We start from the raw sequence: 25464 nt of genomic DNA, 5'->3' as shown, positions 1-25464 counted from the left end.
ACCTTCATCTGAAACAGTATCAGTCGGGAAACAAGATAGTCCAGAACATTGCAAACCTACATCTGGAACAGTATAAGTCGGGACACGAGATAGTCCAGAACATTGCAAACCTTCACCTGGAACAGTATCAGTCAGGACACAAGATAGTCCAGAACATTGCAAACCTTCATCTGGAACAGTATCAGTCAGGACACAAATGGTCTTTTCCTTCGGATTTCAAATTCCTTCCATCAACCTACCGAGCCTTTTGAATGACCTCTGAGACATTCAAAGTTTCCATGATTCTCCATCCAAAAATTCCTTCAAACAAACTCTATCCCCAGTCTTTCTTTGCTTTAGAGCTGCATCCCCCCAGATACCTTCTTTTTAGCGCCATGTTGGTAGCGTCATGTTGGTAGCGTCAATCCAAGACCATTTCTTGATGCTGTCTGCTATTGAATGTCAACATACCCACTGGAGACCTAATATTTGTGCCAATATTACAGCGGACATTACGTACCACAGAGCTCGGCTGGTAAATTGTAAGGAGACACAGAGGCTAGTAAATAGTCATAGGTCAGCCGGCAAAGCAATATATTTATCCGTGCTAAAAGGAGATAAGCGCCCCCCACTGTACGGAGGCACACGGCGTATGACCAATAGGCGCATTAGAGAGAGTGCATGGACACTTGGACTTCACACCAACCAACCAATTTGACTAATTTAGTGAAAGGAGTGTTTCTTTCTAACCTGGGGTCCTCAGTTCTGTCTTCATCAGGGTCTGCCGTGGCTTGAGAAACATCTGACTCTTTCTTTTCCACACTAGATGCTGTAAGAAAAAACCCAGATCAAATGAATTAGAATTCAAGGATACAACTTCATACTACAGATACATGAAACATAATACTTACTATCATGAGTTTGATAGAGTTCACACTCCTCTGTTTCTTCCTCAGCTGCACCTTCTTCTCCTGCTGCTTTCCCAAAACTGTCTGGACTGTGGACACCAGGCAGCATAGTTTAACCTTCATGCATGCCGAGCAGAATATCTGGCATACAATTCAATCTTAACAATCATAGCAGTATTCTTCTGAATGACCATTCATGCTATGAAGTATTCTTATGGAAGTATTCTTCTTCATGACCAATCCTGCTGACCTCGGTGTGAGGACGGCTGTAGGCGGCATCAGCACCTCAGGTGTCAGCGGCTCGTCATCAAGTGTCTGAGATGTGCAAAGCATGTCGTTAGCGCTGCTGTTGCCCAACGTCTCCGAATCCATCTCTGGAGCTGTGGTCTCATGCGCCTCTTCTTCTTCCTGGGGGTTGTTCCCCGCAAGTTCCGAGGTCTGGGCTTCTGGCTCTGGGGGGTTGCTGGCTGGGATGTCCCCAGGTTGTGACAGAGCAGAGCTGTAACAGGATGACCAACATTAACAATCAAGTTCCACCAGGTGTCCATTAATCAGTGCAAAACACATATAGTCACGGTCTACACTGTAGTACACACTTGGGCTGTAAAACTACATGTATTTGTAGTACACACTTACATTGCCCATATAAAAAAAAATCAAGCCAAACAAGTTACGAAGCATCTCAGAAGTTAAGGGAGAGTCTAAAAAGGTGAGGTTCTGCATTGGTTGACCCAATACCAATGGTGTCGCAGCAACCTGTCAAAAGCCTGGTTAGATGGTACAACGCAAGCCTCAGGAACAAGGACCAGGACCTCACTAACAGTCTGTAAGATAAATTGGAGACACATCTGACTGGAAGACATAGACCTTACTGAAGCTGGGCTCGCTACCCATGACAGCAGTCGCCAACTTTTTATGGGGCGCCGTAAGTGCATCCCATCAGTATTCCTGTTCTGTTACGCTCTACGATGTTCGTCTAATCTTGGACAAGTTTGTGCTGAACGTGACATTTTGTTGGACTTGTGCAATGACAATACAGATCCTTCTTTCCTGTCTCAGTTTCTTGGAGACTAAAAAAGTAAAGAAACGAAAATACCCCTAGAGCTTGCGGAGGTGCAAGATGGCTCAAAGATTGACAACAGCTACAGACAGACCCAGGAACGGATATGAGCATGAGCACGGCACATGAAACAACAAGCTGTACACTTATGGTCGCACTTATGGCAAAGATAACCCCATCCAGGGAACTGAGAATCCACTAAGGAAAGAGAGGCTGCTTTAGAGAGCAGAGACAAGGGCCTCACATTGACCAGTGCTTCTCACAAAGCAACTAGTCAAGTCAGTCAATTGAAGCACAGCGACGAACAAATACAAAAGTTGACAGAACATCAGCACCCCAGTCACTGCAAAGGATAACGCAAGGAATTAGGGCAAGTTGACGTAAGGCTTCTACTTCACAGAGGTGGAAAATGGTGGTCGAGGAGGTGCAGGAGAAGAAGCACTAAGGCGGTCTCTCTTGCTAAGCAGGGACAACAGATGAGGTGGGAAGACTTGGAGAGGAGAGACCTCACTTGAAAGCAGCTCTGGGAAATGGCTTTATCAACTTCGTTTTTAGAGCTACACATGAAGTGCTCCCGTGGACCCATGGTGTGGACCTCACCTGCAGCCTCTGCCCAAACCCAGCGACTCTCCAACACATATCGACAGGTTGTAAGACAAGCCTCTGTTACACCTGGAGGCCCAATCAGGTCCTCAAGAGGCTGGCAGCAGCCCTCGAGCGCAAGAGGAATACTATTAACTCAATGCCTTGAGAGCAACTAATAGGACCAGAGTGCCAACATTCACCTGAAAGGGGAAGCAAAAGCCCAAACATTCTCTTACCAAACCAGAAGCTGGACAACTTACCGTGGACCGGGATTGGGAAATGCTAGTTGATATTGGCCAGTAACACATTTTTCCACCTGAGATTGCAACCACCAAGCTCAGGCCAGACGTAGTACTACGGCCCCCTAACTGAAGACGTTCAACGTCGTAGAGCTCACAGTTTCATGGGAGGACTCAACCCGAGAGGCCTGTGAACGCAAGAAACTGCACTACACAGACCTGGCAGCAGAGAGGAAAGAAGGCCAAAGTCTATCCAGCTGAAGCGGGATGCAGAGGTTTTGTGGCTTCTTCAACCATCAGGCTGTTGAAAGACCTTGGCATCCATGGACAGTCTCTGCGTCAAACAGAGCAGTCTCTGAAGCAGCTGAAAGAAGCAGCCAGTGGCATAAGGTCAAGCGCACAGATCATTGTTGGGCTCACAAAACAGCAACAAGACCCGCTCATTGACCCCAAACCCTCTGCCCACTGGCCCCACCCAGGCATGGGACACAGGCTCAGGCTTGATCACCCTGGAGCTGGCCACCTTTGATGAGGGTGTCTAAAACCCCCAGTGATAAAGGTAAACTAATAATGTGTCCCCAAATGTGCATCCTTCCCACGGCTGACACCAAATTCCCCCGACACTCTCAACATCAAGGCCAACACCAACAGTTTTGCATCATGACCTTGGTTTTAGGAACCTGTACCTGTACATGGACTCCCCTAGTGGCCGGCTGGTGTCAAAGCAGTCAGGAAGGATGATGATGTAATCCTCAGAGGAGGTGGAAGATGAGCGACTCCTCCTTCCTTCCTCTTTTCCCCCGCCTTTGTTGACAGCTGCTTCTTTCTCACTTTGCCTTCTTGTGGGCGGCACACTGCGTGTCGGACCCTCGCCTTCAGCTGCGTTCAACACAGGAAACAAAAATTATACGCATGACTTTAGCTGGCTCGTCCACTTTGAACATGCGCATGTGGAGAGTGTTCACTTTGGACACGTTTGTCTCACAGTCATGTTTTATTCACCATTCTACAAACAAGCCTTCATCTAGGCAGGATCAGCAATGTGAGCAGATCTCAGCATTCTAGGACAAAGTATAAAGATTGAGGGACAAATTTCACTTTTTCACCAATGCATTAAATGCTTCTTATTCAATTTTGGGAGGACATAGATTCATTTATCTAGGCGATCATTTTGCCACCTATGTTGTCACTTTGGATCGACTGTAACTACAGTATTTTGTCACTTTGGATCGACTGTAACTACAGTATCTGGTCACTTTGGATCGACTGTACCTACAATATTCTGTAACTGTAGATTGACTGTAACTACAGTATTTTGTCACTGTAGATTGACTGTAACTACAGTATTCAGTCACTTTGGATAGACTGTAACTACAGTAGTTTGTCACTTTGGATCAACTGTAACTACAGTATTTTGTAACTTTGGATCGACAGTATTCAGTTACTTTGGATCGACTGTAACTACAGTATTTTGTCACTGTACATTGACTGTAACTACAGTATATTGTCACTTTGGATAGACTGTAACTACAGTAGTTTGTCACTTTGGATCGACTAACTACAGTATTCTGTCACTGTGGATTGACTGTAACTACAGTACTCTGTCACTTTGGATCGACTGTAACTACAGTATTTTGTAACTTTGGATCGACTGTATTCTGTCACTTTGGATCGACTGTAACTACAGTATTCTGTCACTGTAGATTGACTGTAAATACAGTATTCTGTTACTTTGGATCAACTGTAACTACAGTATTATGTCACTGTAGATCGACTGTACCGTATTTTCCGCACTATAAGGCGCACCGGATTATAAGGCGCACCTTCAATGAATGGCCTATTTTAAAACTTTGTTCATACATAAGGCGCACCGCATTATAAGGCGCATAGAATAGACGCTACAGTAGAGGCTGGGGTTGCAAGACCTGTTGTGGCTCAATATTGGTCCATATATAAGGCGCATCGGATTATAAGGCGCACTGTCAGCTTTTGAGAAAATTGGAGGTTTTTAGGTGCGCCTTATAGTGCGGAAAATACGGTAACTATATTATTTGGACACTTTGGATCGACTGTAGCTACAGTATTCCATCACTTTGGATCGACTGTAACTACAGTATTCTGTCATTTTGGATCGACTGTAACTACAGTATTCTGTCATTTTGGATCGACTGTAAATACAGTATTTTTCCCCTTTTGGATTGACAGTATTCTGTCACTTTGAATCGACTGTAACTACAGTATTCTGTCACTGTAGCTCGACTGTAACTACAGTATTCTGTCACTTTGGATCGAATGTAACTACAGATCCATTGGGGTCACACCTTGCTGCTTACCTGCCATCCGGGGGTCCGGTGTCATGATCCGTTACCCGGGTCATGGCATGATGTATGTTTTGGTAATGTTTCTGTGTTAGTCTGTTTCCTGGGTGCACCCTCTTTCCCTGGTTACTGTTGGTTTCCATGGGGACTGATTCTCCTCACCTATCTTAGTTTTGCAATTAGTGTTCCCACCAGGTGTTTTGGTTAATCACTCCCCTTTATAGTTTCTTGTCACCCAGCAGTAGTGGCTGGGTCAATGTTTGCTATAGGCAACATTTACGTTATCCTGTTTTTTCTCCTCGCTGCATGTAGTAAGTTTGTTCACACTAGCATTCTTTGTTTTTCCCCCTTGGTGACATTTTGTGTTTTTTTAGCTCCATGCTTGCTAGTATCCTCAGTTTGTATTTTTGATCCTGCCTTAAAATAATTAAAAAACCTTAAATCTTACCTGCACGCCGCTCCTGCTTGTTTTCTGCCTTGGAAGGAACACGACAATCGCAGCCATGCGTCGAAGACGTAACAGATTGACCCAGCCAGACGAAGTGTTCCTGTCCAACATGGACAAACAAGGTATCCTCCTGGATCTCCAAGCGGACACCCAGCCGTGGGAATACGAGGACGAAGCCGAGCTGTCCGAAGAAGACCTTCCGGCCGACGCCATGGTAGCATGGGGGCAGCTAATGGCTAAGTTGACGGAAGCAGAGACCCGCTTCCTCCCCCACTCTCAAGCCACAAGGACGTCGTCCACCCCACCTGGTACGCGAAGGCTCGGGCGGCGGGCCAGCTCAGAGCAGGCGCAGAAGGGGTACCAGACGGACACTTTGCCCTCAACGTTGTCTGCCAGGCTCTTCCCGTGCGGCTTCTCGTCCTCCTCCCCTCAGACACCACCTACAGGCAATTGTCCAGAAAGGCGCCAGCGGCGCACACGCACAAGGCCAGCTCCCAGGCTTCCTAGAGCCCACCCGCCCGTGCCCTCTGCTCCCGCCAAACCCGCACAAGCGCTCCCCCAACCAGCTCCATCTAGCATCTGGAATCTGCTTCCTGGGGGGGTGGGGGGGGGGGGGGCAGTGCTGGTAGCGTGTCAGCGGGGCAAGCAAACCTCATTCCACTGAGGTTGCTGCCTGCCTCTCCTCCAGCGGGGGCGCTGTCTGCTTCGGCCCTACTTCCTGCTCCAGTGCAGCAAAGCAAGTTGGACCCGCCAGAGAAGTACTGCGCAGAGTGGGTGGACGAATGGTACCAAGGGGTGCTGAAGGAACTGGAGAGGGAGGAACAGTCCTGTTCTGTCCTGCGGCCACCTACCGCTCTGGCCCCGCCTGTCACGTCTGAGCCGCCTGCTCCTCTGGTTCCTCCCATGCCGACACCCCGGACGCATGCCACTCTGACGCCACCATAAAACCCTGGTGGTCCTGCAAACGCCATCCTCTCCACCTCCTGCTCCAGCGCTGCAAAGCACACGTGACCCCGCAGAGACCGACCCAGAAAAAAGGGCATTGCACCAACAGGCCAAACGATTTGGACAACAGGAGGAACAGTTTGGCGTTCTTGGGGCTTGCGTCAACGCCATGGCGGAACGCCAAGACGCCCGCCTTGATGCTTTGGAGAGACAGCTGGGAAGTATACTCACCGCGCTGCAGGTGATGATCCTCCCTACGGCCAACCCAGCAGTCCAGCTGAGACATCCACCATCCGCAGATATTCCGTTGCCTGATTCGCCCCTGACTACGCCCACGTCGACAGACGAGCCGCCTGCTCCGCCTCTGGCTCCGCCCACGCCGAAAGACGAGCCGCTTGCTCCGCCTCTGGCTCCGCCTCTGGCTCCGCCCATGCCGACAGATGAGCCGCCCGCTCCGCCTCTGGCTCCGCCCACGCCGACAGACGAGCCGCCTGCTCCGCCTCTGGCTCCACCCACGCCGACAGACGAGCCGCCTGCTCCGCCTCTGGCTCCGCCCACGCCGAAAGACGAGCCGCTTGCCCCGCCTCTGGCTCCGCCCATGCCGACAGATGAGCCGCCCGCTCCGCCTCTGGCTCCGCCCACGCCGACAGACGAGCCGCCTGCTCCGCCTCTGGCTCCACCCACGCCGACAGACGAGCCGCCTGCTCCACCTCTGGCTCCGCTCACGCCGACAGACGAGCCGCCTGCTCCGCCTCTGGCTCCGCCCACAGACGAGCCGCCTGCTCCGCCTCTGGCTCCGCCCACGCCGACAGACGATCCGCCTGCTCCGCCCACGCCGACAGACGAGCCGCCTGCTCCGCCTCTGGCTCCGCCCACAGACGAGCCGCCTACTCCGCCTCTGGCTCCACCCACGCCGACAGACGAGCCCCTGCTCCGCCTCTGGCTCCGCCCACGTCGTCGCCTCCTGCTTCCATGGCGACGCCTCCTGCTTCCATGGCGACGCCTCCTGATTCCATGGCGACGACGCTTCCTGTTTCCACGGCGACGACGCCTCCCGCGGCTTCCACGCCTGCCTCGCCTACCACGCCTGCCTCGCCTACCACGCCTGCCTCGCCTACCACGCCTGCCTCGCCAACGACATGCCCACCTCCTCGTGTCGGCGGGCCGCACCACGGCGCCGCCCACCTCCTCGTGTCCGGCGGGCCGCACCTCGGCGCCGCCCACCTCCTCGTGTCCGGCGGGCCACACCACGGCGCCGCCCACCTCCTCGTCTCTGGACTTTTCATGGACGCCTTTGGCGCCAACAGCAGCGACGCCCAGTACTTGGGTGCAAGACTCAAAGACTGCTGAGGTTCTGGCGCCAGTCTCGTCCGCCTCCTCAACGGCCACAGACATGGCCGCTCCGAGGTCACCCGCCTCGACAATGGCGGCGACAATCTACTCGCCGCCGCCACCTGACTTGTCCCCGGTGGCTTCGGGGACATATGGCCTGGCGGCCCACTACCAAGACCTCCCTCCATCCTCCCGTGACTTTTGACTTATTCTGGGGCTTTTTTTTAGGGGAGGGGTTTTTAGTTTGGGACGTCTGGGATCCGTCCCTTAAGGGGGTCCGGTGTCATGATCCGTTACCCGGGTCACGGCATGATGTATGTTTTGGTAATGTTTCTGTGTTAGTCTGTTTCCTGGGTGCACCCTCTTTCCCTGGTTACTATTGGTTTCCATGGGCCCTGATTTTCCCCACCTGTCTTAGTTTTGCAATTAGTGTTCCCACCAGGTGTTTTGGTTAATCACTCCCCTTTATAGTTTCCTGTCACCCAGCAGTAGTGGCTGGGTCAATGTTTGCTATAGGCAACATTTACGTTCTCCTGTTTTTTCTCCTCGCTGCATGTAGTAAGTTTGTTCACACTAGTATTCTTTGTTTTTCCCCCTTGGTGACATTTTGTGTTTTTTTAGCTCCATGCTTGCTAGTATCCTCAGTTTGTATTTTTGATCCTGCCTTAAAATAATTAAATAACCTTAAATCTTACCTGCACGCCGCTCCTGCTTGTTTTCTGCCTTGGAAGGAACACGACAATCGCAGCCATGCGTCGAAGACGTAACATCCGGAGAACTATGTTTGCCATCTCACAGCGGTTCTGGTGGCCATCCATGGAGGCGGGGGTCAGGGAATACATCGAGGCGTGTCCGGTCTGCGCTCGCAACAAAACATCCTCCGGATCACGTGTTGGACTTCTACAGCCTCTGCCTATCCCCTCCAGACCGTGGTCAAACATCTCTATGGACTTCGTCACAGGCCTCCCGGTCTCAAGAGGTAACACTGTGGTCGACCGATTTTCCAAGATGACACATTTTATTGCCTTGCCAAAGTTGCCCACAGCCAAGGAGACTGCTCAGATATTGATGCAACATGTTTTTAGAATTCATGGATTTCCCACAGACATTGTATCAATGAATCAATCAATCAATCAATGTTTATTTATATAGCCCTAAATCACAAGTGTCTCAAAGGGCTGCACAAGCCACAACGACATCCTCGGTTCAGATTTCACATCAGGGCAAGGAAAAATTCAACCCTATGGGACAGTGAGAAACCTTGGAGAGGACCGCAGGCGACTGGTGCAATGGACGTCGAGTGGATCTAGCATAATATTGTGAGAGTCCAGTCCATAGTGGATCCAACATAATAGTGAGAGTCCAGTTCATAGTGTGGCCAGCAGGAGACCATCCCGAGCGGAGACAGGTCAGCAGTGCAGAGATGTCCCCAACCGATGCACAGGCGAGCGGTCCACCCCAGGTCCCGACTTTGGACAGCCAGCGCTTCATCCGTGGCCACCGAACCTGTGCCCCCCCCCTCCACGAAGGAGAGGGGGGCAGAAAAGAAAAGAAACTGCAGATCAACTGGTGTAAAGGGGGGTCTATTTAAAGGCTAGAGTATACAAATGAGTTTTAAGATGGGACTTAAATGTTTCTACTGAGGTAGCATCTCTAACTGTTACCGGGAGGGCATTCCAGAGTACTGGAGCCCGAATAGAAAACGCTCTATAGCCCGCATACTTTTTTTGGGCTCTGGGAATCACTAATAAGCTGGAGTTCTTTGAACGCAGATTTCTTGCCGGGACATATGGTATAATACAATCAGCAAGATAGGATGGAGCTAGACCGTGTAGTATTTTATACGTAAGTAGTAAAACCTTAAAGTCACATCTTAAGTGCACAGGAAGCCAGTGCAGGTGAGACAGTATAGGCGTAATATGATCAAACTTTCTTGTTCTTGTCAAAAGTAAAGCAGCCGCATTTTGTACCAACTGTAATCTTTTAATGCTAGACATAGGGAGACCCGAACATAATACGTTACAGTAATCGAGACGAGACGTAACGAACGCTTGAAAAATTATCTCAGCGTCGCTACTGGACAAAATGGAACAAATTTTAGCGATATTACGGAGATGAAAGAAGGCCGTTTTAGTAACACTTCTGATGTGTGACTCAAACGAGAGAGTTGAGTCGAAGATAATACCCAGATTCTTTACCGAGTCACCTTGTGTAATTGGTTGTCAAATGTTAAGGTGGTATTAATAAATAGGTGTCTGTGTCTAGCAGGACCGATAATCAGCATTTCCGTTTTCTTAGCGTTGAGTTGCAAAAAGTTAGCGGACATCCATTGTTTAATTTCATTAAGACACGCCTCCAGCTGACTACAATCCGGCGTGTTGGTCAGCTTTAGGGGCATGTAGAGTTGGGTGTCATCAGCATAACAGTGAAAGCTAACACCGTATTTGCGTATGATGTCACCTGGCGGCAGCATGTAGATGCTGAAGAGTGCAGGGCCAAGAACCGAACCCCGGGGAACTCCACACGTTATCATAACATAGTCTGAGGTCCCATTGTTATGGGAGACACACTGCATCCTGTTAGTAAGATAAGAGTTAAATCAAGACAAGGCTAAGTCTGACATACCAATACGTGTTTTGATATGCTCTAATAAAATATTATGCTTTGGATACGGCTACGGTATCGAAAGCAGCGCTAAGATCACGAAGCAGCAACATAGATGACGCATCAGAATCCATCGTTAGCAATAGATCATTAGTCATTTTTGCGAGGGCTGTCTCTGTAGAGTGATTTGCCCTGAAACCGGATTGAAAGGGTTCACAGAGATTGTTAGACGCTAAGTGTTCATTTAGCTGCTGTGCAACAATTGTTTTGAGGATTTTCGAAATAAACGGAGGGTGGCACACCGGCCGGTAGTTTACCATGAGGTCAGGATCGAGGTTAGGTCTTTTGAGCAGAGGATGAATAACCGCTTTTTTGAATGCTAAGGGAACAGTTCCAGAGGAAAGTGATAAGTTTATAATATTTAGCACTGATGGACCTAATATTACAAAAAGCTCCTTGATAAGTTTCCCAGGAAGTGGGTCAAGTAAACATGTTGTTTGTTTTATCCCATTTACACGCCATAGCAATTCCTCTAATGTTATTTCATCAAAAAGAGAGAGACTATTTTGGAGGGCAATATCCGTCGTATATACAGTCGTATCTGTGTTAATAGAACCCAGTTGTAGCTGGGATGCGTAGTCTTTAATCTCGTTTCTAATGAGTTCAATTTTCTTATTAAAGAAATTCATAAAGTCATCTGCCGAGTGGGTGGAGCTACTGGGAGGAGTCCCTTGTTGGGTTAGCAATGCTACTGTACTGAACAAATATTTAGGATAATTTTTGTTGAGGCGGATGAGATTTGAGTAGTATTTAGCTTTAGCTAAGGTAAGCATGCGTTTATAAATTATTAAACTATCACTCCATGCTTGATGGAAAACCTCAAGTTGAGTCGCGCGCCATTTGCGTTCCAGCTTTCTACATGATAATTTAAGAGCTCTAGTTTCTTCTGTAAACCATGGGTTACGCCTTTTAGGGGTCCTTTTTTAGCTTTAGCGGTGCTATACTATCAATGGTTTCGCGCAGGGCGTCGTTAAAGTTGTTAGTAAGGTTATCAATAGAGCCCACATAATTTGGGAATGGTGCCATTACCGAAAGCAGTAGGCCAGCAAGAGTCATCGTTGTGGCAGTATTAATGTTGCGGTTGCTAAAGCAGTTATTATTATTATTAACTTGTTGACAATGAGTCAGAACTTCGAATTTTATGAGGTAATGATCGGACATTACTTTAGTATACATGAGTATCATAACTGGAGGTGGTGACCCCCCTGACAAGCACAAGATCTATCGTATTACCGTTGCGATGCATGGGTTCATTTATTATTTGTGTAAGACCACAGCTATCAATTATAGTCAGACCGGGGGCACCAATTCATGGCCCGGTTCTGGAGGGAGTTCTGCAAGCTCATCGGAGCTACAGCCAGCCTGACGTCAGGATATCACCCGGAGGCGAACGGCCAGACCGAGCGCCTCAACCAACAACTGTTAACTGGCCTCCGATGCCTCGTGTCCCAGAACCCAACAACGTGGAGCTGCCACCTGGTCTGGGTGGAATACGCCCATAACTCCTTCACCAACTCTGCCACTGGCTTCTCCCCCTTCAAGTGTGTCTACGGCTACCAACCGCCAGTGTTCCCAGACTCAGAGCCAGAGGTTTCCGTACCCTCAGCCGATGCCGTCACATCTGACTCGCGGCCCGACAAGTGCTCGCTCGCCAAGGAGATCGGGTCAAGAAATCAGCCGATCGAAAGCGCCGCCCAGCACCTGATTCCCGGCCAGGACAGAGAGTATGGCTATCCGCCAAAGACCTGCACCTCAAGGTCCCCTCCAAAAAATTGGCGCCAAGATTCGTGGGCCCCTACCCCATCGCTAAGGTCATTGGTCCTGCAGCAGTACGCCTACGTCTACCCAGGTCGCTCCGTGTCCACCCTACCTTCAACGTCAGCCAAGTCAAGCCTGCCAAAGAGAACCCTATGGTCCCAGCCACCAAACCCCCCCCCCCCCCCCGCCGCTGGAAGCGGCAGATGGAGGCCTTCTGTACCGGGTCAAGAGACTGTCAGCGGTACACAACAGAGGTCGAGAAAGACAGTTTTTGGTGGATTGGGAGGGGTACGGTCCCGAAGAAAGACAGTGGGTACCCCAACGGAACATTGATGACCCCTCCCTGATCCAGGACTTCTATAGATTCCACCCTGAGGTCCCTGGGCCATCAGGAGTCGGTCCTAGATAGGGCGGGGGGTTCTGTCACACCTGGGTGAAGTCTTGTCTGGGTTTCGTCTGGTTTCATGTTGTTTTGTCATTTCCCGTTTTATTTTGAAATGCTGACTCTCCCTCTCGTTTCAGATCACTTGCCCTTTCTCCTGTTTCACTGGTCTGATGTCTTTCCTGATTGCCTGATTGTGCCCACCTGTGTCACCCTCTCTCATGTGTATAAATGTCTCGTCCTCCTCCTGTCCTGTGCCAGAGTGTTTCGTATCTTCTTGTGCGTACCTCCAGCGTTCCTTTGCCATAGTATTGTCCACAGCCATAGCCACGTATTGTGTACCTTTTTGGATCCACTGAATGTTTTGGTTTGTAAGTTTTCTCAGGTAAGATTAGCTTCCAGCATTACCTCCGTTGGAGTGCTTTTTGTTCTACTTAGTAGTTTTTGTTCATAGCCCTTTTTCCCTCCGTAAACGGAACATTTTTTTTTTGTGATATTTTTAGTAAGTTTAGTGGTCAGCTTAGGTCTGGTTTGATAGCCTGTTTTTGTTTCTCCCGTTTTGGACCCCTTCCCTGTTCAGGATAAATATCTGTTTCTGAAAATCCTGCATCTGTGTTCAGAGTCCTGTTCTGTTCATGACACAAACACAACAATAACAACAACCACAATAGGGCAACATCAGCAAATACGATATGTACAAATATGATGGTAAAAGTGATAGCAAAGAAGCAGTTAGCGAAATAAATAATAATACAGAAATGACAATGAACATTATTACACTACAAATGGAGCATTACAAATACCAACATAAATAGCGCTATTGATAATGAACAATACCAATAATTTACCTCTATTATCAACAATACAGTTGTTCAAATGCAACAATACATATATGTAAAAGAAAGCAGAAAAATGGAGGGGAAGAAAGAGAAGCCAGCTATATTAATCTTGTAGATTGTTATAGTAACAATAGGTTATACTTTGTTAGCGTGCCATGTGTTACCCAGTTTACCCTAGGGCAACAACGTTAATTTATGTTTCATGAAACGTTATTATGTGCATGAGTGTATGTATGTATATGTACTTGTATATGTACAGTATGTGTATATGTATGTTTGTACAGTGAATGTATATATACAGTATGTGTGTATGTATGTTTGTACAGTGTATGTATATATACAGTATGTATATATGTATGTTTGTACAGTGAATGTATATGTATATGTACATGTATGTGTATATAAATGTGTGTACAGTGAATGTATATGTACAGTATGTGTGTATGTATGTTTGTACAGTGAATGTATATGTACTGTATGTGTATAGGTATGTGTGTACAGTGAATGTATATGTACAGTATGTGTATATGTATGTTTGTACAGTGAATGTATATGTACAGTATGTGTATATGTATTTTTGTAGACTGAATGTATATGTACAGTATGTGTATATGTATTTTTGTACAGTTAATGTGCGTGTGGATGTACGAACTTTGAGTATGTAGGTATGTACTGTATTTGTGTATGTATGTGGGAGCGTAGGTACCTATGTATGTATGAATAACGGTGTGTATGTGAGTATATGTGTATTTTTATCTAGGGATGATGTTCGAAAACCGGTTCTCCCGATGCTTCGATAAGAAAAGAACCGATTCCATGGATTTGAATCATTTTTTGAGAACCGGTTCCCGTTATCGAAACCACTATACCGTATTTTCGCGACCATAGGGCGCACCGTATTAAAAGGCTCTGTGTCAGTTACGGGTGCTATTTCTGTATTTAACGCATAAATAAGGCGCAGCCTATTTTTGGGCTCATACATGGTAAAACATACGCTAGCTTAAAACATATGCTAGCATGCATGGACGCTGTTTTAAAAAGGCAGCAGGAGCAAAGCTGAGTTGGGTTGTACTTTATTGAAGTATTTATCAATGTACTCACATTTCTTAACGAACATCATCCCTATTTGTATGTACAATATATTTGACTCCCAGTGTGTGTGGGAGCCAGAGTACGGCCCCAGCCACCCAGAGAGCCCAACCCACAAACAGCAGGTGTGGCGCCCAGGGAACAAGGGACCACCGGCCCCACGCAGCCAGGCCGGCCAGCGACAGGAACCCCAGAGCCCGGCCCACCGTGCCGCCCGGAAGAGCAAGCAGCAGGCCGCAGACAGATGCGCCCGGCACAGGACAAGACACGGGAGAAGCAGGGGACAGTCAGCCCTCAAGCCAGCGAGAGACCACACTCCACACGGGCAGAAAGGCGGGACGCCCCGCCCGAGGGGCCCAGACACTCCCCGCAATCGAACGGGAAGACTGCCCCCGCCCCACCAGCAACCGGGCCCCCACGAGCCCACCCACCATCGATTGTAACTACAGCATTAGATCACTGTCGATTGACTGTAACTACAGTATTCTGTCACTGTGGATTGACTGTAACTACAGTATTCTGTCACTGTAGATCGACTGTAAGTACAGTATTCTGTCACTTTGGATCGACTCTATAACTACAGTCTTTGGTCACTGTAGATTGACTGTAACTACAGTATTCTGTCACTTTGGATCGACTGTAACTACAGTATTCTGTCACTGTAGATTGACTGTAACTACAGTATTCTGTCACTTTGGATCAACTGTAATTACAGTATTTTGTTACTTTGGATTGACTGTAACTACAGTATTTGGTCACTATGAATTGACTGTAAGTACAGAATTTTGTCACTTTGGATTGACTGTAACGACAGTATTCTGTCACTTTGGATTAACTGTAAGTACAATATTCTGTCACTGTAGATCAATTGTAACTACAGTATTTGGACACTTTAGATTGACTGTAACTACAGTATTCTGTCACTGTAGAGCGACTGTAACAACAGTATTCCGTCACTTTGGATAGACTGTAACTACAGTATTTGGTCACTGTAGATCGGCTGTAACTACAGTATTCTGTCACTTTGGATTGACTGTAACTACAGTCTTTGGTCACCGTAGATTGACTGTAACTACAGTATTGTGTCACTTTGGATTGACTGTAACTACAGTATTCTGTCACTATGAATCGACTGTAACTACAGTATTCTGTCACTTTGGATCGACTAACTACAGTATTCTGTCACTTTGGATCGACTAACTACGGTATTCTGTCACTTTGAATTGACTGTTACAATAGTATTCTGTTACTTTGGATCGACAAACTAGAGTATTTTGTCACTTTGGATCGACTGTAACTACAGTAGCTGGTCACTTTGGATCGACTGTAGCTACAATATTCTGTCACTGTAGATTGAGTGTAACGACAGTATTTTGTCACTGTAGATTGACTGTAACTACAGTATATTGTCACTTTGAATCGACTGTAAGTACAGTAATCTGTCACTTTGGATCGACTGTAACTACAGTATTCTGTCACTTTGGATCGACTGTTACTACAGTATTGTATCACTTTAGATCGACTGTATTCTGTTACTTTGGATCGACTGTAACTACAGTATTATGTCACTGTAGATTGACTGTAACTACAGTCATTTGTTACTTTGGATTGACTGTAACTACAGTATTTGGTCACTATGAATTGACTGTACCTACAGTATTCTGTCACTTTGGATAAACTGTAACTACAGTATTCTGTCACTTTGGATCTACTGTAATTACAGTATTTTGTTACCTTGGATTGACTGTAACTACAGTAGTTTGTCACTTTGGATTGACTGTAAATACAGTATTTGGTCCTGATGAATTGATTGTAAGTACAGTATTCTGTCACTTTGAATCGACTGTAACTACAGTATTCTGTCACTTTGGATCTACTGTAATTACAGTATTTTGTTACCTTGGATTGACTGTAACTACAGTAGTTTGTCACTTTGGATTGACTGTAACTACAGTATTTGGTCCTGATGAATTGACTGTAAGTACAGTATTCTGTCACTTTGAATCGACTGTAACTACAGTATTCTGTCACTTTGGATCGACTGTAATTACAGTATTATGTCACTGTAGATTGACTGTAACTACAGTAATTTGTTACTTTGGATTGACTGTAACTACAGTATTTGGTCACTATGAATTGACTGTACCTACAGTATTCTGTCACTTTGGATAAACTGTAACTACAGTATTCTGTCACTTTGGATCTACTGTAATTACAGTATTTTGTTACCTTGGATTGACTGTAACTACAGTAGTTTGTCACTTTGGATTGACTGTAACTACAGTATTTGGTCCTGATGAATTGACTGTAAGTACAGTATTCTGTCACTTTGAATCGACTGCAACTACAGTATTCTGTCACTTTAGATCGTCTGTAATTACAGAATTTTGTTACTTTGGATTGACTGTAACTACAGTAGTTTGTCAATTTGGATTGATTGTAACTACAGTATTTGGTCACTATTGACTGTAAGCACAGCATTCTGTCACTTTGGATCGACTGTAACTACAGTATTTGGTCATTATATCACAATATGGGTTGAGAATAATTGAGGGACAAATTTGCGATCAAGCACTGACCTATTGTGCTGCACTCCAGAGGGGTGGTTGGAGTGTGGAGTGGTACTGGCACTGAGCTGGGACCGGCCACCTGGGCTGTAGACTGGGGAGCAGGTAAGTAGGCTTTAAGAGGGGACGGCAGGGATGACTTTTGGCCGCTGCCCCCAGTGTCACTGTCCAGAAGGTCATGGCTGCTCCGTAGCACTGCCACAAGTACACAGAAGGATGATGCAGGATGTGCTATGGACTGTACAGCTTGCACACTTCTTTAAGGAGACCTGCTCTCATCGGTGGGCCATCAGGGGCCTCCTCCAAGGCCATGGAGCGAATCACCGTCTCACAGACAAACTGAGTGCCACTGATGTCCTCCTCGCCCTCCTCTTGTGCTGGCACACCGCTGTCCTCCACACCAGCAGCCACCTCACCAGGGACATCTGAGCACACACAAGAAGAACCATGAAAAACAGCTCAGGATGAAGAAGAGTCTTGCAACACACCCATGATGCTCATCTCCGTCTCTTCTTGGATCAGCCCCAGGGAAGGGCAGACTTTGTCCTGCAGGTAGCCATCTTGAGGAAGAGGTGAGATGCAAGGAGTCCCGTCTAAAAGAGAGGGAAATATCCCTCGGTGATAAGTACACAACAAAGGTATAAAGTAGGGGTAAACAATAGCTTATCAATAACATCAAATTAGGGCTGGGCAGTATACCTGTATTATAGTTCATACTGGTATATCTTAGAAAGCAATGTATATTTCAGACGATACCGCCATACCTGTATTATAGTTCATACCGGTAAATCTTAAAAAGCAATGTATATTTCAGACAATACCGCCATACCTGTATTATAGTTCATACCGGTATATCTTAAAAAGCAGTGTATATTTCAGACAATATCGCCATACCTGTATTATAGTTCATACCGGTATATCTTCGAAAGCAGTGTATATTTCAGACTACACCGCCATACCTGTATTATAGTTCATATCGGTATATCTTAGAAAGCAGTGTATATTTCAGACAATACCGCCATACCTGTATTATAGTTCATACCGGTATATATTAGAAAGCAGTGTATATTTCAGACAATACTGCCATACCTGTATTATAGTTCATACCGGTATATCTTAGAAAGCAGTGTATATTTCGGACAATACAGCCATACCTGTATCTTCTCTGCGAAGCCCAGAGCATCATCTTAGCTCAACCTGCCCCTTGTGTGTTTACGGAGGCTTCTCTGACAAACTTTTCAAAAGACTATGGCGGCTTCTCGACTCCCGAGTGGCGCAATGCTTTATTTGGTGATTGGTGAGTGACTACAGCTTTATTTACACATAAACCAATTGACTTGACAACATATCTCTCTCCTTGCAGAGACTTTATCACTAATCTCATCTGTTTACGTTGTTGACTTCTGTTAGCCACTTAGCTTAGAAGCTAGCGAAAGCTCCTCTCTGCTTAGCTACAACCGTGTTTAAAAGTGCCTCTCTAAATTAAGCTAAGCTACTGTAGCATGGGTTAATGGTAGTTTTCAACTTAACAGCCAGCGGCTTTCTCGTAGTGAGCAAGTGGAAACTTCACAATAAACGGTGAAAGAATCCATCCGGTGCTGTAGGGTTAGGGTGAGCAAATCCACTTTCAGTTATTCTACATAAATAAACACGCAACAAATAAGATGGACGCATTTCTGTAAGCAAAAATGTAACTTCAATAAATATTGCCCATCTTGAAGTGCACTTTTTGTTTCTTGCCATCGCGTGATCACGGCATTCTCGCTTGTTGATGGGCTCATATTGCCCATCCGATGTGAAGCCGAGATATTCCAGCATCCAACATCTAACAACTCTCCCCTCAACCACGGGACACTAACAAGCCATATACTAGAGTCCGTGAACGTTGCTCCAAAGTACCGATTTTCTGTGGATTTACGTATACAAAAGTAAACATTGACATGTGTAAAGGCAGCAATGTATGTCGTTGTGTGAATGCTCCAAAACATTCACACATATGCTTTTCTACACCAAAATTAATCTATTTATTATTATTATTATTATTATTGTGAGAATGTTCCAAAACATTCACACGTATGGTTTTCTACACCAAAATTAATCTATTTATTCTTATTATTATCATTATTATTATTGTGTGAATGTTGCAAAACATTCACACATATGCTTTTCTACACCAGAATTCATCTATTTATTCTTCTTCTTCTTAATATTATTATTACTATTATTATTATTGTGTGAATGCTCCAAAACATTCACACGTATGGTTTTCTACACCAAAATCCATCTATTTATTCTTCTTCCTATTATTGTGTGAATGCTCCAAAACATTCACTCATATGCTTTTCTACACCAAAATTCATCTATTTATTATTATTATTATTATTGTGAGAATGTTCCAAAACATTCACACATATGTTTTTCTACACCAAAATTCATCTATTTATTATTGTTATTATTACTATTATTATTATTGTCATTATTATTATTGTGTGAATGCTCCAAAACATTCACACATATGGTTTTCTACACCAAAATTTATCAATTTATTCTTCTTCTTATTATTATCATTATTATTATTGTGTGAATGTTTTGCAACATTCACACATATGCTTTTCTACACCAGAATGAATCTATTTATTATTATTGTTATTATTCTTATTACTATTATTATTGTGTGAATGCTCCAAAACATTCACTCATATGCTTTTCTACACCAACATTCATCTATTTATTCTTCTTGTTCTCCAGATTTTGGCACGGTTTACCTTCCACATTTTTCACCCGATTCAAAGCGTTCCAACTTCAAACTGTTCAGCCTAATTGTGAATCGCAAGCTTTCCCTTGACAAATTCCAAAAATTCCCAGATTTCCCAGGACATTTTTCACATTAAAAATGAATTTTTCAAACTTTGGCCATTTCCACATTTTTCAGCCTATTCAAACCATTCCACCTTCAACACATTCAACTCATCCTGGACATTCAAACAAACATTTTTCCAAAAACTCCATGAATTCCCAGAAATCCTTTTTTCATGCTTTTTTCTGGCGACTACTCCTTCCACATTTTGCAACCCACTTCAAGCGTTCTACCGTCAAAACATTCCTCTTAGTCAGGATAAAAACAAAGTTGTTTTTTGAACTGGAAAAATTCCTGGTTTTCCCGAAATTCCATAATACCATTTCTCAATTAAAACTGTTACTACTTCAACATTTCTTGACCGATTTGATACATTGCAACACCAACCAATTCAACTCATGCAGAACATTTCCATTTTTTAGCATTTTCAAAAAAAATTCCTCTTTTCCCGAAATTCACATTTAAAAGAGTGGGGCATTTTTCAAAGTTCCGCAACTCCCACATTTTTATCCGATCCAAAAGGTTCCAACTTCAAAATATTCAGCCTGTTCAGGAATTGTGTGCTCCCTTTCAACAATTATATACAAAAAAATCGCAAATTTCCTGGAATTCCCAGTTTTAGGGACATTTTCACCATTCAAAATTAATTATCCATTTTTTAAACATCCACAATTCCCATATTTTTCAACCCATTCAGACCATTCCAGCTTCGACACATTCAACTCATCCTGGAAATTCAAACTACCATTTTTCCACGTTCAACACGTTTCCAGTCATTCCTGTTTTTTCCCAACCTTATTTTCAACCTTTTTTCATTCGACGACTTCTTTCACATTTTTCAACCTACTTCAACCGTTCCACTGTCAAAACATTCGTCTTAGTCAGGACAAAAAACAAGTCGGTTTAATTAAGAACTTGAAAAATTCCCGGTTTTCCAAAAATTCCGTAATATCATTTTTCAATTAAAAACTGTTACTAAGTTAACATTTGTTGACCGATTTAAACAATTCCAACACCAACCAATTCAGCTCATTCAGGACATTCATGTTCCTAATTTTTTAAATCCCGCTTTTCCCAAAATTCCCACATTTTCATGAAGTTCCCTTTGAAATGAATGAGACATTTTTCCAAGTTGCACAATTCCCACATTTTTAACCGGTTCAAAATGTACAAACTTCAAAATATTCAGCCTGTTCAGGAATTGTGTGCTCCCTTTCAACAATTATAAAAAAAAATCCCTGAGTTCCTAGAATTCCCAGTTTTTAGGGACATTTACCCCATTCAAAATGAATGATCCATTTTTCAAACTTCCCCAATTCCCACATTTTTCAACCCATTCCACCTTCGACACATTCAACACATCATGGAAATTCAAACTACCATTTTTCCACATTCAACAAATTTCCAGGAATTCCTGTCATTTTCCAACCTAATTTCCAACCTTTTTTAATTCGACGACTTCTTTCACATTTTTCAACCCACTTCAACCGTTCCACTGTCAAAACATTCCTCTTAGTCAGGACAAAAAAAGAAGTCGGCTTAAGAACTTGAAAAATTCTCGTTTTTCCAAAAATTCCGTAATATAATTTTCCAATTAAAAACTGTTACTAATTTAACATTTGTTGACCGATTTAAACAATTCCAACACCAACCAATTCAGCTCATTCATGTTCCTAATGATTTTTTTTAAAAATCCTGCTTTTCCCAAAATTCCCAAATTTTCATGATGTTCCCATTGAAATGAATGGAACATTTTCCCAAGTTGCACAATTCCCACATTTTTATCCGATCCAAAAGGTTCCAACTTCAAAATATTCAGCCTGTTCAGGAATTGTGTGCTCCCTTTCAACAATTATAAAAAAAATTCTGTGATTTCCTAGAATTCCCAGTTTTTAGGGACATTTTCCCCATTCAAAATGAATGATCCATTTTTCAAACTTCCACAATTGCCATATTTTTCAACCCATTCCCCCTTTGACACATTCAACTCATCCTGGAAATTCAAACTACCATTTTTCCACGTTCAACAAATTTCCAGGAATTCCTGTTTTTTTCTAACCTTATTTCCAACCTTTTTTCATTTGACGACTTCTTTCACATTTTTCAACCCACTTCAACCGTTCCACCGTCAAAACATTCCTCTTAGTCAGGACAAAAAAACAAGTCGGTTTAATTAAGAACTTGAAAAATTGCCGGTTTTCCAAAAATTCCGTTTTCTTTAATGATCCACAAGGGAAATTGTTCAACACAGTAGCTCAGTTACAATGATGGAAAGTGTAAGGATGGAAAGGACAATGCAGGTATAAATAGACTAATATAGCGATAAAAAAAATCTAACATATATATGAATATATACATAATATGTGTACAGAATAATATATATACAGATATATTATATTATGTCTATAACATATATACAATATATACCAATGACCATGTACAACATGGGTGTCAAACTATGGCCTGCGGGCCAAATTTGGCCCGCCGTGTAATTTCACTTGGCCCGTGAGGTGATATCAAATTAACACTAGAGCTGGCCCGCCGATTATAAACAGCGGCGGTGCCGCGGTACACCGTTAATTCTCATACTTGCCAAACCTCCCGGGAGACTCCCAAATTTCAGTGCCCCTCCCGAGAATTATAATGTCCTCTTTTCGTCCAATCCAACAAATGCTGGCTCAGTTACATAATATGTGCGGCTTTGGCACGCACACAGAAGTGAATGCAACGCATACTTGATCTTCAGCGATACAGGTTACACTGAGGGTGCCAGTATAAAAACCTTTAACATTGTTAGAAATATACGGCACACTGTGAATCCACACCAAACAAGAATGACAAACACATTTCGGGAGAACATCCCCACAGCAACACAATATAAACACAACAGAACAAATACCCAGAACCCTTTGCAGCACTAACTCTTCCGGGACGCTACAATATACACCCCCGCTACCTCCAAACCCCCCCCCCCCCCCCCCCCCACACACACATACGCACACCTTGTAGCAACAGGTTCCAGGTGTTGTGCCGGATAATGCACCCCCGGCGTAGAATGCACCCCCTGACGGGAGTGTTATATCAACTAAAGCCCACACTTAAAGTTTCCACGTGCAAGATTGAATGTATTTGAAAAAGTTATTTAAAGGCCTACTGAAATGAATTTTTTTTATTCAAACGGGAATAGCAGATCCATTCTATGTGTCATACTTGATCATTTCGCGATATTGCCATATTTTTGCTGAAAGGATTTAGTAGAGAAAATCGACGATAAAGTTCGCAACTTTTGCTCGCTGATAAAAAAAAAGCCTTGCCTGTACCGGAAGTAGCGTGACGTCACAGGAGGTAATATTCCTCACAATTTTCCTTTGTTTACAATGGAGCGAGAGAGATTCGGAGCGACAAAGCGACGATTACCCCATTAATTTGAGCGAGGATGAAAGATTCGTAGATGAGGAACGTTACAGTGAAGGACTAGAGAGGCAGTGATGGACGTATCTTTTTTCGCTCTGACCGTAACTTAGGTACAAGCTGGCTCATTGGATTCCACACTCTCTCTTTTTTCTATGGTGGATCACGGATTTGTATTTTAAACCACCTCGGATACTATATCCTCTTGAAAATGAGAGTCGAGCACGCGAAATGGACATTTAAAGTGACTTTTATCTCCACGACAATACATCGGTGACACACTTAGCTACTGAGCTAACGTGATAGCATCGTTCTCAAATGAAGATAGAAACAAAATAAATAAACCCCTGACTGGAAGGATAGACAGAAGATCAACAATATTATTAAACCATGTACATGTAACTACACGGTTACATCAACAGCCGTGCTCACCTGCGTTCCAGCGATCGACGGCGCGACGAAGGACACCCATCATCGACGAAGCTCTGTAGCATGAGCTAACGTGATAGCATCTGTCTCAAATGCTGATAGAAACAAAATAAATAAATCCCTGACTGGAAGGATAGACAGAAGATCAACAATACTATTAAACCATGTACATGTAACTACACGGTTAAAAATTCTCAGCCTGGTAAGGCTTAACAATGCTGTTGCTAACGACGCTAAGGCTAATTTAGCAACTTAGCAACCGGACCTCACAGAACTATGATAAAAACATTAGCGCTCCACCTACGCCAGCCAGCCCTCATCTTCCCATCAACAGCCGTGCTCACCTGCGTTCCAGCGATCGACGGCGCGACGAAGGACTTCATCCGTGGGTTTGGTGGCAAGCATCGGCTAGGCGTCTGCTAAGTAAGTAGTCCTTGTTGTGTTGCTGTAAGTATTGTACTTAGCCGCTAATACACCGATCGATCCCACCTACAACGTTCTTCTTTGCAGCCTCCATTGTTCATTAAACAAATTGCAAAAGATTCACCAACACAGATGTCCAGAATACTGTGGAATTTTGTCGAAGAAAACAAGAGGTTTTTGTATCGGGTCCGATGGGGTCCAACCACTTCCGTGGATTTTGTGACGTCACGCGCATAAGTCATATCCAAAGGAGTTTTTCAACCGGAAGTGTGGCGGGAAATTTAAAATTGCACTTTATAAGTTAACCCGGCCGTATTGGCATGTGTTTCAATGTTAAGATTTCATCATTGATATATAAACTATCAGACTGCGTGGTCGGTAGTAGTGGGTTTCAGTAGGCCTTTAATAAGAAGCCAAAAGTTCAAAAAGAATAATGTTCGTGTTGGAGGAGTTGTGAATGAATGAAATATGAAATCCGTGCTCCAGTCTGCAGGTGTACCTAATGTTGTGGCCCAGCAGCGACTGCAGCACGGATTTCATATTTCATTCATTCACAACTCCTCCAACACGAACATTATTGTTTTTGCACTTTTGGCTTCTTATTAAATAACTTTTTCAAATACATTCAATCTTGCACGTGGAAACTTTAAGTGTGGGCTTTAGTTGATATAACACTCCCGTCAGGGGGTGCATTCTACGCCGGGGGTGCATTATCCGGCACAACACCTGGAACCTGACGGTACAAGGTGTGTGTACTATGTGTGTGTGTGGGGGGGTTGGCGGGGTTTGGAGGTAGCGGGGGTGTATATTGTAGCGTCCCGGAAGAGTTAGTGCTGCAAAGGGTTCTGGGTATTTGTTCTGTTGTGTTTATGTTGTGTTACTGTGCGGATGTTCTCCCAAAATGTGTTTGTCATTCTTGTTTGGTGTGGATTCACAGTGTGGCATATATTTCTAACAATGTTAAAGTTGCTTATACGGACACTCTCAGTGTAAACTGTATCACTGTTGATGAAGTATACTTTGCATTCACGTGAGTGTGCTACAGAAGCCGCTCATATCTTGTGACTGGGCGGGCACTTTGTTAGAAGGGATGAAAAGCGGATGTGACGTGAGCTTGTAGAGGACGTTAAAAGCAGTGCCTGTAAGGCACGCCCCCAAGACTGTGGAATACGAGATATAATGACTGAAGAACACCTTCGTTCGATAATGAAAAATGCCTCAGCTCAAAGCC

At 44.5% G+C, this 25464-nt stretch overlaps 1 protein-coding gene across 1 annotated transcript in view; it reads right to left on the bottom strand.

Annotated features, from left to right (window-relative positions):
* nbr1b (NBR1 autophagy cargo receptor b) overlaps window positions 1-25464 on the bottom strand; it is a 126911-nt gene that overhangs the window by 12055 nt on the left and 89392 nt on the right. The window contains exons 15-21 of the mRNA XM_062050609.1: window positions 17602-17706; window positions 17383-17538; window positions 17126-17308; window positions 3458-3650; window positions 1138-1386; window positions 891-976; window positions 730-808 (exon numbers count right to left, since the gene is read on the bottom strand). Coding sequence (XP_061906593.1) covers window positions 730-808; window positions 891-976; window positions 1138-1386; window positions 3458-3650; window positions 17126-17308; window positions 17383-17538; window positions 17602-17706 — 1051 coding nt within the window. The remainder of the gene's footprint in view (window positions 1-729; window positions 809-890; window positions 977-1137; window positions 1387-3457; window positions 3651-17125; window positions 17309-17382; window positions 17539-17601; window positions 17707-25464) is intronic.

The sequence above is a fragment of the Entelurus aequoreus genome, linkage group LG06 (assembly GCF_033978785.1).
Source record: "Entelurus aequoreus isolate RoL-2023_Sb linkage group LG06, RoL_Eaeq_v1.1, whole genome shotgun sequence".
In the NCBI taxonomy this organism is placed as follows: Eukaryota; Metazoa; Chordata; class Actinopteri; order Syngnathiformes; family Syngnathidae; genus Entelurus; species Entelurus aequoreus.
This window is presented reverse-complemented; position numbering and strand designations above follow the sequence as displayed.